Below are 15,577 nucleotides of genomic sequence, written 5' to 3'. Positions count from 1 at the left end.
CTACATTTAATGTTGAATGTTGAGCTCTTGTTCTCTTAAGTGTGATTCTGCCTGCTGACGTGCCAAACTGGTACTTCATTGGCTTCTGTCAGAAAGGTGGCATGGTACATGCCCATGTTGTGTGGCCAGTTTAATACAGAGCCTGTCATAGTAGCATTCACATTTGGAAAGGCTAACTACTGTGCTAAAACCAAATTTAGCTGTAAGTGCAGTAGGTCTCTTTCTCATATAAATACATGCAGAATTCTGCAAACGCAAGTAAGGTTTTATTGCTACTATCAGCATGGGGCAGAAGGATGGGGGGGGAATATTTGCATATTAACTGCTGCTTTTAAGATTTTGTCTGCGTAGATGAATCATGGCTAGAAACAGTTGCAGCCTGGAAATCTAAATTTGCGCATGTTGTAGACTGAGGTATAATTACATTGATTTAAAGTGGGAGATAAGAAGGAAGCCTAATTATATGAATTGGCTTTAGCAGCCGTGGTGCAAATAGTCATTTGCCATGCTGCAGGAGCTATCCTGCCTCATTTGCCATCAAATTGACCAAAGTTCCCACAACAGCGCCCAAAAGCCAGCAGCGTAGGGCTGTGCTAGGACTGCTGGCCCAAGGAACCTGATAGTCACATTTCCAGTACGCTGGGCATCAAGGTAGGTGTTGCACCTCCTGGTCCTGTGACTGCTAGCCCTGGTTCCCCCTTCATCTGAATACAAGCTGTGATACATAAGTAGAATCCGCCACTCTTCTGGGGGGTTGTGCCCATTGGGGTCAGAGGGAAAGGGCATGCAAATGGCAACCATAGCAGCTCCACAGTGACCTGTGCAGGGTCAGCTAAGGACATCTTGTTCAGGCCTCTCTCTCTCTCACACACACACACACACACCTGAGTGTCTGTACATGCTAAGGCAATGTCGGCAGTGTTCAGATGCAAGCAGCATTGTTCCTAGGATTCTCAGGCAGCTCTGCATAAGAGATTTAAAGGGCTACTTTACTGGGGCTTCTTCCATTTTCTTTGCAACAGGAAGAGTGTGTCCTTTATGTGTTTTTTGGAGGGGGTGGGGGGAAGGTCTCTTTGTCTTCCTTTCTATCTACTCCATTAGCCAACCACACATTGGCTGTGTGGCAAAAATGCAGCATAGCAGAGCTGTGTTTCTCTTCCCGACACCCCCACCGGCATGCCCTTGTTGCACATGTGTTGTGTCTTTGTGTTCGGATGACAGCAACACAGGCTCCAGCCTGGCACTTGCGAACTTGGCAAGCTTGCATTGAGTCTAGTGAGATTTTCACATTAAAGGCATCTTCTCTTCTCTTGACATGTCAAGTCAGCTACAGCAGAACAACAAAATGAAGTTATAAATGTAAATCGGGTCAGCTGCCTTGTGTCTAAAAATCAAAATGTGTCTGAGAAAGCAGACATTTTGCGCAGTGTCATTGTAAATGAAAAAAATATATATACTGGGGCAAGGGTGGGGTGATATTCAGCATGCAACATGCTGGAGATAAAGATGCTTACTAGCTATCAGTTTGTAATTTATGTACTTCACAACAGAATAAAAGGATTTTTTTATTAAAAAAAAAGGTAAGTAGGTATTTTTGTAGCAAATGGCCATATATTGATGGGAAAGCACTGAATCAGGGATCATACCAAAGATCCCTGGTTCAGTCCTAAGAATCTCCAGGTAGAGCTGGGAAAATTCTTTCCAGAAACCTGGAGAGCGGCAGCCAGTCATGGTCAGCATCACTACACGAGATTGTCCAATAGTCTGATTTGCTCTAAAGCAGCTTCTCATGATGGCCAGAGGGACATCTTCACCTAATGCCCCCTGGGGGGAAGACTGTCAAGTCCTGAATCCGTCAGAGGAGAGCTCTCCTTTCTCCTAGGCTGATTCAATTCCTTTGACCCATGGAGTCAGCTGTATCCTATCTCTTGGTATCAGACAGTGGTGTGCCTTTGACTGGATAGATGTATGGTGCGAAACGAGGGATGTGTGGTCACCCTTTCTACTCCACCATTTGGCTGCGGGGAGCAACAGGAAATTCTGCTCAGGCTCCCATGTTGGCTTTTGGGTTTGAGGAGGAGCATACCAGGCACATGGCAGAGCATAGGAGTCACACTATGAAAAATCGGGGTGGGGGGGGGGCTTATATGGAAGGGGACGGTATTTCAGATTCAAATTATTTTTCCAGTTGGCCCGGTTCCTTCCGTTACAATGCTTCAGACAGTGGAGGTCTTCCTTTCCTCCTTCCCCTTCCTTATAGCCTTTGTGCTGATACTCACAATTCTCAACGTGGGGAAGTTGAGCAAGCTTTAGAGGGGTTGGGAAAGGAAGTAGCTATTGAAGTTTGAGTTTGAAAGAGAACCTATTTCTTGCTGGGAACACAGGGCTGGTCTTGGAGGGCAGGATGTTTCTTGGCCTGGAGAAGACCCAGTTCAAGCCCTACTGCCCACCAGGAAGAGGCATTGTCCTGAGGACAGACTGCTTTCTGGCCAACAGGAAGATAATTGTGCACAATCATATACTTCTGTGCATTCTTGGTACTAATGCACAGTTACACCCTGGTTTCTTTAATTAAGTCAAGCAAGAGGGAGCGGAGGAATTGTTATCTAGATCACAGCATGCATCCACAATCAAGACCAAGCAATTGGCCACCCAGTACCTCTAATTCCATGAGAGACATCAGGAGGCAAAGTACCTGGAGGAGGGCCTTCTCTGCGGTGGCGCCCCATCTGTGGAATGCGCTCCCCAGAGAGGTCCGCCTGGCACCGTTGTTATTTGTTTTTCAGTGCCAGGCTAAGACCTTTTTATTTAAACAATATTTTAACAACGCTTAATAATATCTATAGGTTTTAATTGTGCAGCCAGGGTGTTTCTGGGTTTTTAACTGTACTATGTATTATGTTTATTTATTTATATGAGCTGTCCCGAGGCTAAAAGCGATGGGACGGCATACAAAAGTTCTAAATAAATAAATAAAATTAATTGAAAAAATGGAGACACAGCTGCATGCTATGCATTAAGTGTAATATGTAGCTTGCCCCCTCTTTGCTGTTAGAATGCATACTGTGCCTTTCCATTTTGGAAGTTCTGGCATTGAGGCCTGAGGTTCTGTTCTGCTGATAGTCTTACATGGATGGGTCTCCTCAACCCATTCTCTTAATTTCATGAAATGACCTAGAGAGATGGTTGGCCAGGACACTGAGGAAGCTTAAAAGGATGGCTAGATCCTGTCACCTGATGATGCTTCGAGTGCCAGGTTATTTAAGAAGAATTTAAGTGAGAGGAGCTCTCTGGTCAGATACCATTAGTAGGACTAAATTAGTAGTTGCCTAAATCAGTTTCAGCCCACTTAGTTGGACAATGAATGAATAAGAACCAGAACCAATGTGCTCTTTGCTGGATTAACATTCCTTTATAGGAATAGTTACAGAAAACTATAAAATATAGTTATAGAAAAAAGCAAGATTTTCTTATGACTATTTGCTGCTTTGTTGCATACTCTGATTGTTCTGCCAAAGGTGTAGCTCCACACAGGTATCTTCTACTAGAGCTGAAGTATGAAGCCATAAGCCTAAGAAGTTGATGGAGCCAATCAGTTCTTCCTAGTTTGCCAGGAAGAAGCACCCAAATTTGCAACCACCTCTGCAACCCATATGGCAGCCTTCCCCCGTCTGTGGCTGGGACTGCAATTCCCATGATTCCCAGCCAGCATGGCCATTATAGCAGCAGCAGTCCAATGCATACGGAGAGCACCAAGTTGGGGAGGGCAGCTCTATGGCTCACAGGGGCCAACAGAAAGTGGTGATCTCCACCAAGCTGAGCCGATCCTTTTTGGTGTGTTTTAGTCTATAATTCCCAGTCTCAATAGGGAAAAATAATTGCTTCTGGATCCCAGACCATGTAATAAATCTTTAGAACTTGCATGTTACATGTAAGTATTTATTTGCTATGTTTATATCCCACTTTTTCCTCCAAGGAGCCCAAGGGGGCATACATGATTCTACTCCCCCTACATTTCATCTTCACAACAACCCTGTGAAGTAGGTTAGGCTGAGAGTCAGCAGCTGGCTCAGTCTCCCAGTGAGCTTCACGGCTGAGTAGGGGCTAGTTTTAGTCCAGTATTCCAACCACCATGCCACACTGGCTCTCACACGTGTTCCACAATTTTGACTTCAGGTAATTTCTGAATGCTTCTTTTGGCTTATTGCTTACAATAAGGAGATGCCTCAAATGGTGAGAATGTATCCTACACAATCCATACGGCAGCATCATATCCCATGGCCAGACTATCGGAGCAGCTCAAGGCAGGATCCCAAGCAATACTGCATACAGGCTACTTTTCGAAAGCATGCTTCCCTTGCCACCAGGTTGGGAATCTGAATCCTTTCCAACTATTTTATTATGAACTTTAAAATATGTGCTTTTCAGTTCTGAGGTATAGAAAATAAAGATGCATAGTGGTGTACAAGGTCTCTGATACGAGCTGCCAGTTCAGCAAAAATTATTCTCTATGGGTTTCAAATCATACTGAGACTTTTTGTTTCAGAGAACTTGGGCTAGGCTAGGCCCTTCTGAAAACAGAGAACAGGGTATGCACAAGATGTGCAGGGATGTGCAGCCAAGTTCACTATCAGGCACGCTGATTCCACGTGAAATGTGGCAAACAGCCCTGCCCAGCCCTAGAAGTATGTGGCAGCCAAACCTACAGGGCCTCCACCTGTGCTGGTGCCACTGTGCCTCAGCTGCGGAGAGATCATGGGCCTGGAAAGGAGCAGGCTTCTGGATGCTTTCTGGTCAGCTGCAGAAAAGCTTCTGTTTAATGTGACTGGCAGGGCCAACTCTTGCCGTGTGCCTGACCCAGCAGTGTTGTGCCTCACGCAGAGGTGGCATTAGGGAAGAGTTTCAGTGTAGAGTAGTTCTGTAATCTCTTCTCTGCATATGGAAGGGGCTGGATATGTAAAACAGCACCTCAGGAGAGCTCATCTGCATCTGAAGAACCCTGTAGTCCATGCAGCATGGCTATACAGTGCAGAAAGACCTGCTCTTCACGCATGACGTCCTCGTACCTTGAAACAAAGGGGGAAAGTCAGGCTGATCAAAATGCAGCTTAGTTCCTTCCCGCTCCTCCTTCATCTACTGCAGTTACCTGAATTTTTTCCTCACAGGTGGTGCCAGTGTAGCCCCGACGGCAAGAGCAAACATTGGGCTGTATGCATGTCCCTCCATATAGGCATTTCCAGTTGCACACAGCTGAAACATACAAATGTGCATGCTTTAACTTGGAAACAAAAGAAAGGCTTTTCAAAGGAAAGAGGGCTTCATTATTCTGCATTTACTCCTAGGTGTACAAGCACAGGCTTAGATGTCTGAAGCCAGCAAGCTATAAGGTGCAGTACTACCGGGGTCCCACGGAGCCACTGAATCACAGAATAGTAGCATTGGAGGGGCCCAGAGGGCCATTGGGTCATATACCCTACTGTTGTGGGAGACTTAGTTACACTATCACACTCAGATGACTGCCCAGATGTTTTCTGAATGTCTCTAGCAAGGAGGAGCCCACAGTGTTCCCAGTTGGCTGTCCAACCCTCCTCATCCTAATTTTAAGATTTTTTTTAAAAAATGCAATTTTTAAAATTTTGTTTTAATTGACCTGTTTCAATGAGCAATGGGCCATCCAGCATATTTATTTGAGCTCAAAAGTAGTTATGTGTTTTAGGATTCAGATCCCAACTCTGCCCTGTACTTAGGTTTTCAGGCAAGTTACTTTGCTTTTGGTCTTATCACTTGTCCCACAGAAAAATAAGTGTGGGGTTTTTTTTTGTTTTGTTTTGTTTTGTTTTTTGATGGGGCAGGCCCACCATGGCAACCATTCTTTGACTGGACAAGCTTCCTCCACCATGGTGGTCATTTTATGAGAGTGCCCAGGATTACACACTCTCAACATTCCAGATTTGCCTAGTGACCCAAAAAGCTTGGGGATCCCTGCAAGTAGTACAAATAACTATCTGCGAGTTTCAGATCAGAAGGAGCCTCAACATTTCCATTTCTAAATGGCCATAATTTTTCAGCTACAAAGCAAATGTTCCAAGGTGATATGACTGATTTGGCCCCGGTCATTTGATTGATGTTGCTGCCAATGACTGTTTTAAATAAGATTTTGTGCTCATGGTATTGCACTCCTCAAAGACTTCTAACATGAATCGATTCCCTGTGGCTTTGTCCTGAGAGTGCAAGAAGGACCAAATTGATTTTAGAAATATTGGGTGGAATAGCAGGCAAATTAAAAAGTACTCAGCACACACAGTTTAAAATAACATGGTCTAAACTACAAAGAAAATCTGTAGGGCCCTGTAGTGAATTGCTTTCTTGGTTTATTAGTTTCTTACTGCTTAATAAAATCTTTAGCTTTGCTGTGTTCATGGTTTCCAAATTCTAAAAAGAACTGTATCCTCTTGACAATACAACCTCACAGGCAATGTTGACTCTCTTTCTGCTTGCATTAATAAGCATCCAGCTCATTGGGTGTCTCTTTGGATGTGACATGAATCACCAACAGCAGCTCTAGCAGTTACAAATGGTTTTCTCCATTGTAATCCAGATGCTTTAACTGACTCACGTGTTTGACACTGAATTCCTTCCCACCCTGGAGGACAATGGCAAGTACTTGGTCCAATACATTCACCCCCATTCTTGCACTTCTGAAGACATATAGCTGCATGAAACAGACAGACACACTTAAACCATGAATACCCATGATGGCTCCAAAAGTGGGCAAGTAAATAAGAAACAGTGCAGAAACAGTATGATCAAATGGCTCCTCCTAGGAAATAGTGGGATTAGTCAGGTGTTTAAGATGGAAAATTATTTTATAATTAAGTAAAAAAGAGAGGCAACAACAAAGAAAGTGATACACAATCACTAAGGGTGTGATCTTATGCATGTTCAGATAGACAAAAGTCCTATAAGAACTTGCTAAATTTTCTACACAATATCATCTCTGAAATGTCATCAGTTCACTGCCAATGAACTGTCTGATTTGGAGGCTTCCGATTACATGTTACACACACAACACAGCTCTTATGTAAGCTGCTCCTGATCAGCAATTAAGGGAAGAGGGATTTATCTGTTTGGAGGAATGAGCTGGTCACACCAAGTCACTGTGAGTTTCAGCCTGAACTTTAAAGAAGCCACCCCTGTTGCCAAGCCTATTTGGGGAACAGAGTTCAGTTCAGCACTGTGGAAAGCTCCTAAAAAGTTCAGACAAAGATCTTGGGCAGATACACTGTGCCACTGATAGGGAAATGTCACACCAAGGCTCCAGACAGATACAGCCCAGTGAAATTGGCACTGCCAGCTGCTGGTGCCCAGAGGTCAGAGTTGGAGGTTAGGTCTGAGGTTCAGCAGACCAGATTATATGGAGCCAGGCGCTTCCAAGAATGATAACTAAAGTGAGATTATCCCAGCATAAGCAGGAACAAGAAAGAATAGAATGTGACAGTTCTCAGCCCAGATTGGCTGAGAACACTTCTTGTTCCCAGCAATTTTCCTGCACACACCTCCCAGTCTCAGTGAGAGTTGTAACGCCCTCTCTCCAATATTTTTCTGCAAGGTGTTTGCTGGATTTAAATACCAAATGAATGCAACCTGATATTGGTCTCATCAACAGTAGGTGAGCAAAGCCATGATCTGACAACCTCAGTATGAGAAATGGGAATTTGTTTCAGAACTGTGAAAACTTTTCAAAAATGCTTTTAGGGTGACAAGCTGAGCCAGAAAGACACTGAGTTGTCCATATAGTTGCTTACTTAAGGACAGAGGTAAACAAGGAAATCTACACAGGGTAGTTGGGAATAGATGGTCAGTCCTGCTTCCATCTTTCAGATAGGAAGCCCTGGAGGTCACGTTAAGCAACAGTGAAAACTGTTCCTCCAATCAGAACTGCATATATATTAAATGCAATTTATGTTGTTTATGCTCCCAATTTAGCGAGGTTTTTTTCTCATGCTGAAAGGGATACGTACGTGTATTGCATCTTGTGCCTCTCCATCCCGATGGGCAGGAGCACATATTCGGGCCGACACATCTTGCGCCATTCATGCACACTGGGTCACAGATACCTTACATCAAAGAGCAGGTAGAAATTACACCATGCATGTGAGTAGGTGGGCAGCATTTCCGCAAGTTGCATTTTGCAAAGGTTTTGAAGCAGTCTTACTTTTTTCACACCTTCTGCCAATGTAGCCTTCAGGACATGCACAAACATTATTTCTCCTACAGAGGCCACCATTCTTACATGAAGGGTTACAGACAGCTAAAGATAAAGAGACAAAAATGTGAGACACAGGTTCAGTCACTACAGGGCATAAGAACACATCAACTTGGCTTTCTTCTCATTGGATCTGAACCATATGCAATGCCGGGCTCAGGTAGGAGCTAACCTGTTCTCTCCAGCTTTCTGCTAAGAACCCCCATTGCTCTCTGACCCTTATCTAATGGCTGTCAACATTTATTTATTTGATTTATATCCCTCTTTTTTCTTACAACAAACTCAAAGCAACCTGCATCATTCTTCTCCTCCTGCTCTTAATCTTACATCTACCACAACAGCCCTTGAAGTAGGCTGGGCTGAGAGTCTGTGGCTGGCCCAGAGTCACCCAGTTGGCTCCATGGCTGAGTGGGGACTAGCTGTCCCATACCCGTCCCATACTCGTAACCACTACACCACACTCCCTTAGTCTCAGTGTCTCTCTCAGTTAGACATACTACTTTCCTATCAAGCAAGATATGGAGGATCTGTGCACAGGGAAATATCAGCAATGCTTCTCCTTTGACTAACCACTTGCAGCCGGTTTGTCTATCCTGTTAGCTCAACCAGGTATAAGCTTTGGCATAAAAGCATCAAGGTACAGGCCCAGTAGACATATTGCATAATAGTCTGAATATATAGGAGAAAGCAGCATCGGTCACACAACTGATGTACAGGCATCTCCCTGTCCTAAGAATCTACACTGCAATGAGTGGCCTTTAACCAGATTACAACAGGAGAAGATTCCAAGTCCTTGAATTCCAGGGCAAGGAGAAGATTTATGTCCTTGAAATATTGGGCATTCACCAGTAACTGTGTTGATCACAACAACCTTTCATGATTATTGGAGGAACAACAAAGTGAGGTGGAGGCTGAAGGTAGATCAGAAGAAATCATATTTAGTTGTTCAGGTTTGAGAAGGCTTACATGCATCACAAGTTCAAAGTCTGGCCAGTGTTTAGACTGTCTCTCACACTGCCTGTCCCAAGCCCCATGCAAGCCAAAATGGGAAAGGATACAGTCTATGTAAATCTTCTGTCTGGAACCTGTGGAGATCTTGTAACAAGTCACTTTACATCCGCTCCTACAAACTCCAGCAAAGCCCTTAACTCAAAGCCTTAACTCTGCTCACTACCAGATGCAATACACGTTCTATCCCATCAGTGTTACCTCCTTGAAAATGGAAGCTGGGGGCTGTAAAGAGGCAGGGGAGCAAGGCCCTCTTTCATGCTCATTGTTTCTAATAACGTTACCATTCTGACAAGAGGCACCAAAAAATCCATTTGGGCAAAGGCATATATTTGGTTTAATACAGGATCCACCATTGAGGCACACCGGGTCACACACTGCTGCAAAAGGCAAGGAGAGGAGAGAGAAATAGATTACTTTTAACATAACATGGAAACATATAAACAAGTGCAATGAAGTCATTTCCATTCAGTTTTAACTCGCTTAACTGTGCCATATCAGCACAGAAATAACTGAAGTGGAATGTATTTGAAATTATTATTCAGAGGTAGGGATGTCACTTTTCCCAGGTAAAAAGGAAAACTAACATGCTTATTTGCACAGGTTGTTCACTTAAATATAATCACAAACAGAAAAGGCCTTTGGACTAGTTAGCACTGAGACTGTGATTAGCTAACAAACATTCTTCCCTGGAAGAACAAAACATTTAGCAACCAGGGTGTGGGTTGCCATCCTGTTTGAACTGGGTGCAATGACAGCCCATGGGTTCTGGGCTGACAACAAGCCACCCTGTGACCCAAAAAGCTGTGGCTTCAGAAGTAATCATGCAAATCCCCTCACCATGTGACCAGTAGGGGAATGGCTGATTTCCCCTCTGGGATCATGCAAACCAAGCTGCAGCAAGAGACAAGGAACAAATAAGCAAAACCCTAGTTGGACAGGCCAAGTGGCAGTCCTACCCACCATTTAAAACAGGGTGAGTGATAAACTAACATTGAAGTTATGCACAAAAGGAGTTCTACTCCCACCCAAAAAATACAGCAGGTCCTGCCTTCCTGGGATCCAGGGATGCAGAATCAAATGGCACCATAATTATTCAGGTGTTACTATTTGACCTTGACATCAGTAATTTCAGAGGCTACCATTTTAAAAAGCAAAGCTAAGTAGAGCTCTACCATGAGGATTGTATGGAAGTTGAACCCAACTGAAGAAATTTCTGGGGGAGTCAAGGCTTCCTCTCCACCCTAACCCTGGTCAATACAGGTGGCAACAATATGCAACTTTTGTACATTGAAGTTCACCATTTACAATATCACTGTGTGGTTTTCAGATTTTTTGAGCTATTTATGAGCTCTTGGTGGCAATATTACCCTAATGCAAAGAAATTTCCTTGGTTCCACTCTTTACCTGTGCTACATGTGGGTCCATACCAGCCAGTTCTGCACTGGCAGACATCTGGAGTAAGACATTCACCGCCATTTTCACAGTGCCTGTTGCAAACCACTGTATTGAGCAAAATTAATACATATATATTCAAAAGTTACTACAGAGCAGTTAGTTTTATAGCTGCAAAGCATCTGAATAACCCAGCTTGTCTCTAAATGTGTAATTACCATTTAATTTTCAGTAGCAAGAAAAACACAAGATACATATATAGGAAAGGTAATGAAGATTAACCCTGTTCTGGTACTTTGAAAAAGCAGTGTTTTCCTAGAGCATTTGAAGAGCGGTCACTTTGTGATTCCTTTCAAAAAAAAATAATTAAGGTCACATAAGATGGACCACAAAGTGTTAAAGAATGATCTTGAAAACAAGAGTGATGACATCTGAAAGGGAAAAAGTCATTTTACTGTAGGGGTGGCAAGCCTCAGATTTTTCTCTGTGTTGACAGAAGTTACAGCATTTTCATATTGTATTCTTCAGTCAGGACTATAGACAAGTGTAATGCTAATTATCAGCAAGTTTCACTATTACGGTGTATCTCATAAAAACATGTTCCTAACCAAAAAAAGGTTTACTTCATGCTGGCAGTGATGTCTGTCTCCTGGGGCTGCTATTAACTCTGAAGGATAGCCAGTTATCATAGTGGTCTGCACAATCAGTAAAGAAACATGCTATCATGGTACTTCCAGCCACCAGCAATAGTGGTGGCTGAAAGTACCACTATTCCACACAGGTGGACATGTAAACAGGTAAACAGAAGGAGAGACAAACTAACCAGAGCCAGCCTGGGAAGGATTGTGAATCTTAGACTGCAATGTTACTTTTGGAAGTCATGTACAGGATTGTACATTATTTTGAAAACAATGAGGAGAGGCAAGGACTTAGAGAAGTCCCTAACTTAAGTCCCACTGCTTTCTGTGAGATTATCAAAGTCTGGATCCAGCTCAAAATTCCAACCAGTCAGGTTAACCTATCAACCTCTCAGGTTCTTGGATATATCTGAAACATGCACAACTGATTCAACTGCCAGCTAAATTTCACTCTGGCTGATTGAGAAGGGTGTCCACAGATAAATCCATCAAGTGGTGTAGCCTTTTAGCAAAATGTCCATGCTAACGTTTGTGACAGCTGCCACCCAAAATCAGATATGTACTGTGTCTCTAATTTGGATGCATCTCGCTATACTGTGATCTGCTCTTTCTTTGATTCTCACATTTTAATTACTCACTTGTTTCACACCGTGGACCCACAAACCCATATGGGCAGGTGCAGAGGTTTCGAGTGAGACAGGTTCCTCCATGTTGACAAGGTGGATTACAATGTGCTGCAAGTAGAAAAGCAGCTTGTTCAAGAAATCGGCTCCAAAATGCCCATTAAAATCAAACACTTTGGAACAAGAGATCTCTGTGCAAATGATTTAAAATAGCCATCTTTTGAAATAAACAAGTAATGGTGCTTCCTGAACTATCAAAAACACGAAAGAACCAATTCCATCGCATACTATATCCAAGCAGAACAATTGGGTATCACTCAGGTGGAATCTACAGTGACACTACGTTGCTGGGATTTTCACTTCTGTACCAAGAACAAAATTGAATTCAAGAGCACTAGTTTGATGTCTAGAAAAGGTGTGGTGATGAGAGGTATGTTTCACTGCATATTTGTGCATTCAGATAATATATCAAAAGTTCTACCTTCAACATTCAACTACAGAATCTCTTGCATAGCCTTTCCCAAGGCATCTGAGAGATTCCGGCAGTTGCAGTCCAACACACTGGTGGGTAGAATTGCCCTAATTGTTGCAAAGCTGCACACATGAAGTGATACTGATACGATGGATCAGCGAGGTGTCTTTTGGGCAATACTTTTTACTTGCAAAAGATGCTTCATGAAGCTGTGACACTACATGGAAGATGGGATAAGGCAAAATAGACCAGAGGAGTATCTGGGGATGATGGATGTAAACACTGCAGCCTCCAGTTCCATCAGAGCAAACCTCTGGGCCAAACACATGGTGCTCAATGTTAGCCTGAGGTTGCAAGAGCTACTTCACAGAAGTTGCTGTTATGCAAATGTCCTCAGATCAAAGAATATCATTCTATAAGCTTCTGATTTTATGGGAAAGTTGTCTTAGATACCTCCTGGAAGGTGTGAAATAAGTAACTGACACCGACACCTTCTCAGGATTAGCATTTTTTCAGCACAATTCAGGAGATATTTTGCAGACAGTCCAGTTACCTTCATCACAGATGAAACCACTGAATCCTGGAAGACATGCACATATATTGGGCTTGATGCATCTCCCGTGGTTTTTGCAGTCTGGTCGACACAAAGCTGTATAAAAACAACACTGAATTCTTAGAAGTACGACTTAGGAGCATGGATTGCGGAGAGCAAATACAATATATATTACTCACCAGCCTGACAACTACGGCCAGAGTAGCCAGACTTACACCTGCACGTATTGGGTGCCACACACTCCATGTTCTTGCCACATCTATGTCTGCATATTGCTTTAAGAGAGTCAGGAGGGAAAGAAAATCAGTAGTCAGTCTACTCTAGCAGTCAACACATAACAGACACAATCAGCTAAAAGCCTCAGTCATGAAAATATGGAAAAGCAAATATGCTTTCAATCATTTCATGCAATTGCAATTCATTTCACAAAAATGTCAAGACGTTTGAGGAAATAAAACTGAAACCATTTTCTTTCTAGCCATTTTGCTATGTATGAACAGTTGCAGAAAGAGGAACACAAGCAGAAGGCAAAGGCCAGTGTGGAGCCCTCTGTATAACTTCTTTGCTGTGCTTCTAATCTTCCTAATAACCATTTTTCTCTAGATGGATTACAAGTGGTTAAAAGAACAAAAGGTACAGTCCTGCCTAATGGTGGGAGCCTTGTGCATTTTGTGAGCTGTCCCTCTAAAGTGGCATCATAAAACTGACACAAAAAGCTTTGCTAGAAACATTATTGTGTTGCAATGACATTGCAAAGGGTTATAATAGGTATAGTAGGTTATAATAGTCATACCTCTGCAAATTATCCCATCTCCATAATAACCAAAGGGACAACGGCCACATCTGAAGTCCCCCCTTTCATTTGGTCCACAAGGAACCCCAGGGAAACAGGGTGAATCTGCACAGGTTAATAAGTGTGGGGCAGCTGTTGCAACTACTTTTTGATCTGTGCTTGGCATAGCAAATCTCTCAAAGGTAGACCATACAGTATCATCTTGACGTGTGCCAAATGGCCTTCCTCTGGGTTTTTTCTTTGTTGCCAGTGTCCTATTGATCATGTTAGCTTTGCTGCTCAATGTTATGCCGGCCTCGAGGGGAAAATAGGTCTGGTTTTGTGTCTCCGTTGCTTTCCCAGGAGAGTCTGTGCTATTTCTCAGTGATGTGTCAGAAGCAGAGTTTACAGCTAAGTCTTTCCATGCATTGACAGAATGGATGTTTTTGGTAGTGACACTTAATGCATAATCAGGGTATCCTCTGCTAATAGGCTTTCTAAAAGCTGTTCTCTGTGAAATGAACACATTTGGAGATCTGGCCAACTGGGCTGCAGCAGTTGATGGAGTGCTGGTGGCTATTTCTGAGGAAATGAAACTTTTGGGAGCATCTGTAGGATTACGGAGGATGTTTGTGGAAGCAGTTGACAGTTGCAGGAAACCTGCCAAAAAACAGAGAAGGTGGAACAAATAGCATTATGATGAGATTTACATTTCAAGAAAACTACTCTTAAATCAGTAAAAGCAGCCTAGTCCAGTTCTTCATTGCTTCTTGCTATGGCATACAAAGCATACATATAAGGTTAAATCCTAACAAATACTCCCAAATCTATTCAAATAACTTAGAATTATCATGGATCGTCATAAAATCTGCTGCAAATATTTTTGGCATTTATTTATCATCAATATTGTGCTCAAGAGTAAAATGTGGAAGAAGTACGGTCCTCATGATGTCCATCACAGAAACAGTGTTGGAAGGGCCCCCAAAGATTAAACCCCTACCAATATAGGAAAACTATGAAAGCAGCATCCCCGATAGGTGGATCCAGCCTCTACTAGAAACCTCTAAAGAAACAGGGCACTACAACCATCTTAAGGTAGCCAATACTATCAGAAGTACCTCTTAATATATGGCTGAAATTTTCATTCAACCAAGACCATTGCTTTTGGCATTTATTCATGTATTACATTTCTATTCCACCTTCTCCTCCAAGGAACTCAAGGTGACACTTCTCTCCATTTGATCCTCACAACAATCCTGTGAGGTGAGCTACACACACACACACACACACACACACACACGGGAAGTTTATCCAATTAAATAATTGCTTAAGACCCGCACAATCATCTGGTGGCAGATCTGTTTTTCCAGATTGTCTGAATTGGGGGTTGAGGAAAGCTACTAAGGAGAAACAGATAACTTTAAAGAGGTTTTGAAGAGAATAGGATAATGGCTAGACAGAAAGTTCATCTAGTTAAATCAAAGCAGCATGCAGAAGGACACAAAGCCAGAAAGTGTCATAGCATGGAATTTGGTTTGCAAGCCGAAGGGCCAAATTCCATCCCTGTCATTTCCAGTATGATTGGAAATGATTTCTGTCTGAAACAGAACCAGATGGACCTGACTTAATATTGGATTGCTTTCTATAGTCTAGAAATGGCCTATAAACAGTTCTCAAGGCCACCAATCAGAAGTAAGTCCAATAACAAAAGCAGCAGCAACAAATATTCTTTAATGGCTTCTCTATTCAATGAGTGCTTGAGATGATTTACTATAATTAAAAGCATTAACATTCAAAACAAAACTGAGCTTGACACATACATTACAATGAAACAGGGGAACCCTCTAAAA

The 15,577-nt window shown here is 42.7% G+C and overlaps 1 protein-coding gene across 1 annotated transcript in view; it reads right to left on the bottom strand.

Moving 5' to 3' along the window:
- Positions 1–5,107: 5,107 nt before the first annotated feature.
- The window catches only part of VWDE (von Willebrand factor D and EGF domains), a 39,890-nt gene continuing 29,420 nt past the window's right edge, over positions 5,108–15,577 (bottom strand). The window contains exons 20-29 of the mRNA XM_044428960.1: positions 13,749–14,387; positions 13,135–13,230; positions 12,956–13,051; positions 11,946–12,041; positions 10,682–10,777; positions 9,559–9,654; positions 8,216–8,311; positions 8,022–8,117; positions 6,617–6,712; positions 5,108–5,250 (exon numbers count right to left, since the gene is read on the bottom strand). Of these exons, the coding sequence (XP_044284895.1) occupies positions 5,108–5,250; positions 6,617–6,712; positions 8,022–8,117; positions 8,216–8,311; positions 9,559–9,654; positions 10,682–10,777; positions 11,946–12,041; positions 12,956–13,051; positions 13,135–13,230; positions 13,749–14,387 (1,550 nt within the window). The remainder of the gene's footprint in view (positions 5,251–6,616; positions 6,713–8,021; positions 8,118–8,215; positions 8,312–9,558; positions 9,655–10,681; positions 10,778–11,945; positions 12,042–12,955; positions 13,052–13,134; positions 13,231–13,748; positions 14,388–15,577) is intronic.

The sequence above is a fragment of the Varanus komodoensis genome, unplaced genomic scaffold, assembly GCF_004798865.1.
Source record: "Varanus komodoensis strain SLA01 unplaced genomic scaffold, ASM479886v1 scaffold2, whole genome shotgun sequence".
In the NCBI taxonomy this organism is placed as follows: domain Eukaryota; kingdom Metazoa; phylum Chordata; class Lepidosauria; order Squamata; family Varanidae; genus Varanus; species Varanus komodoensis.
This window is presented reverse-complemented; position numbering and strand designations above follow the sequence as displayed.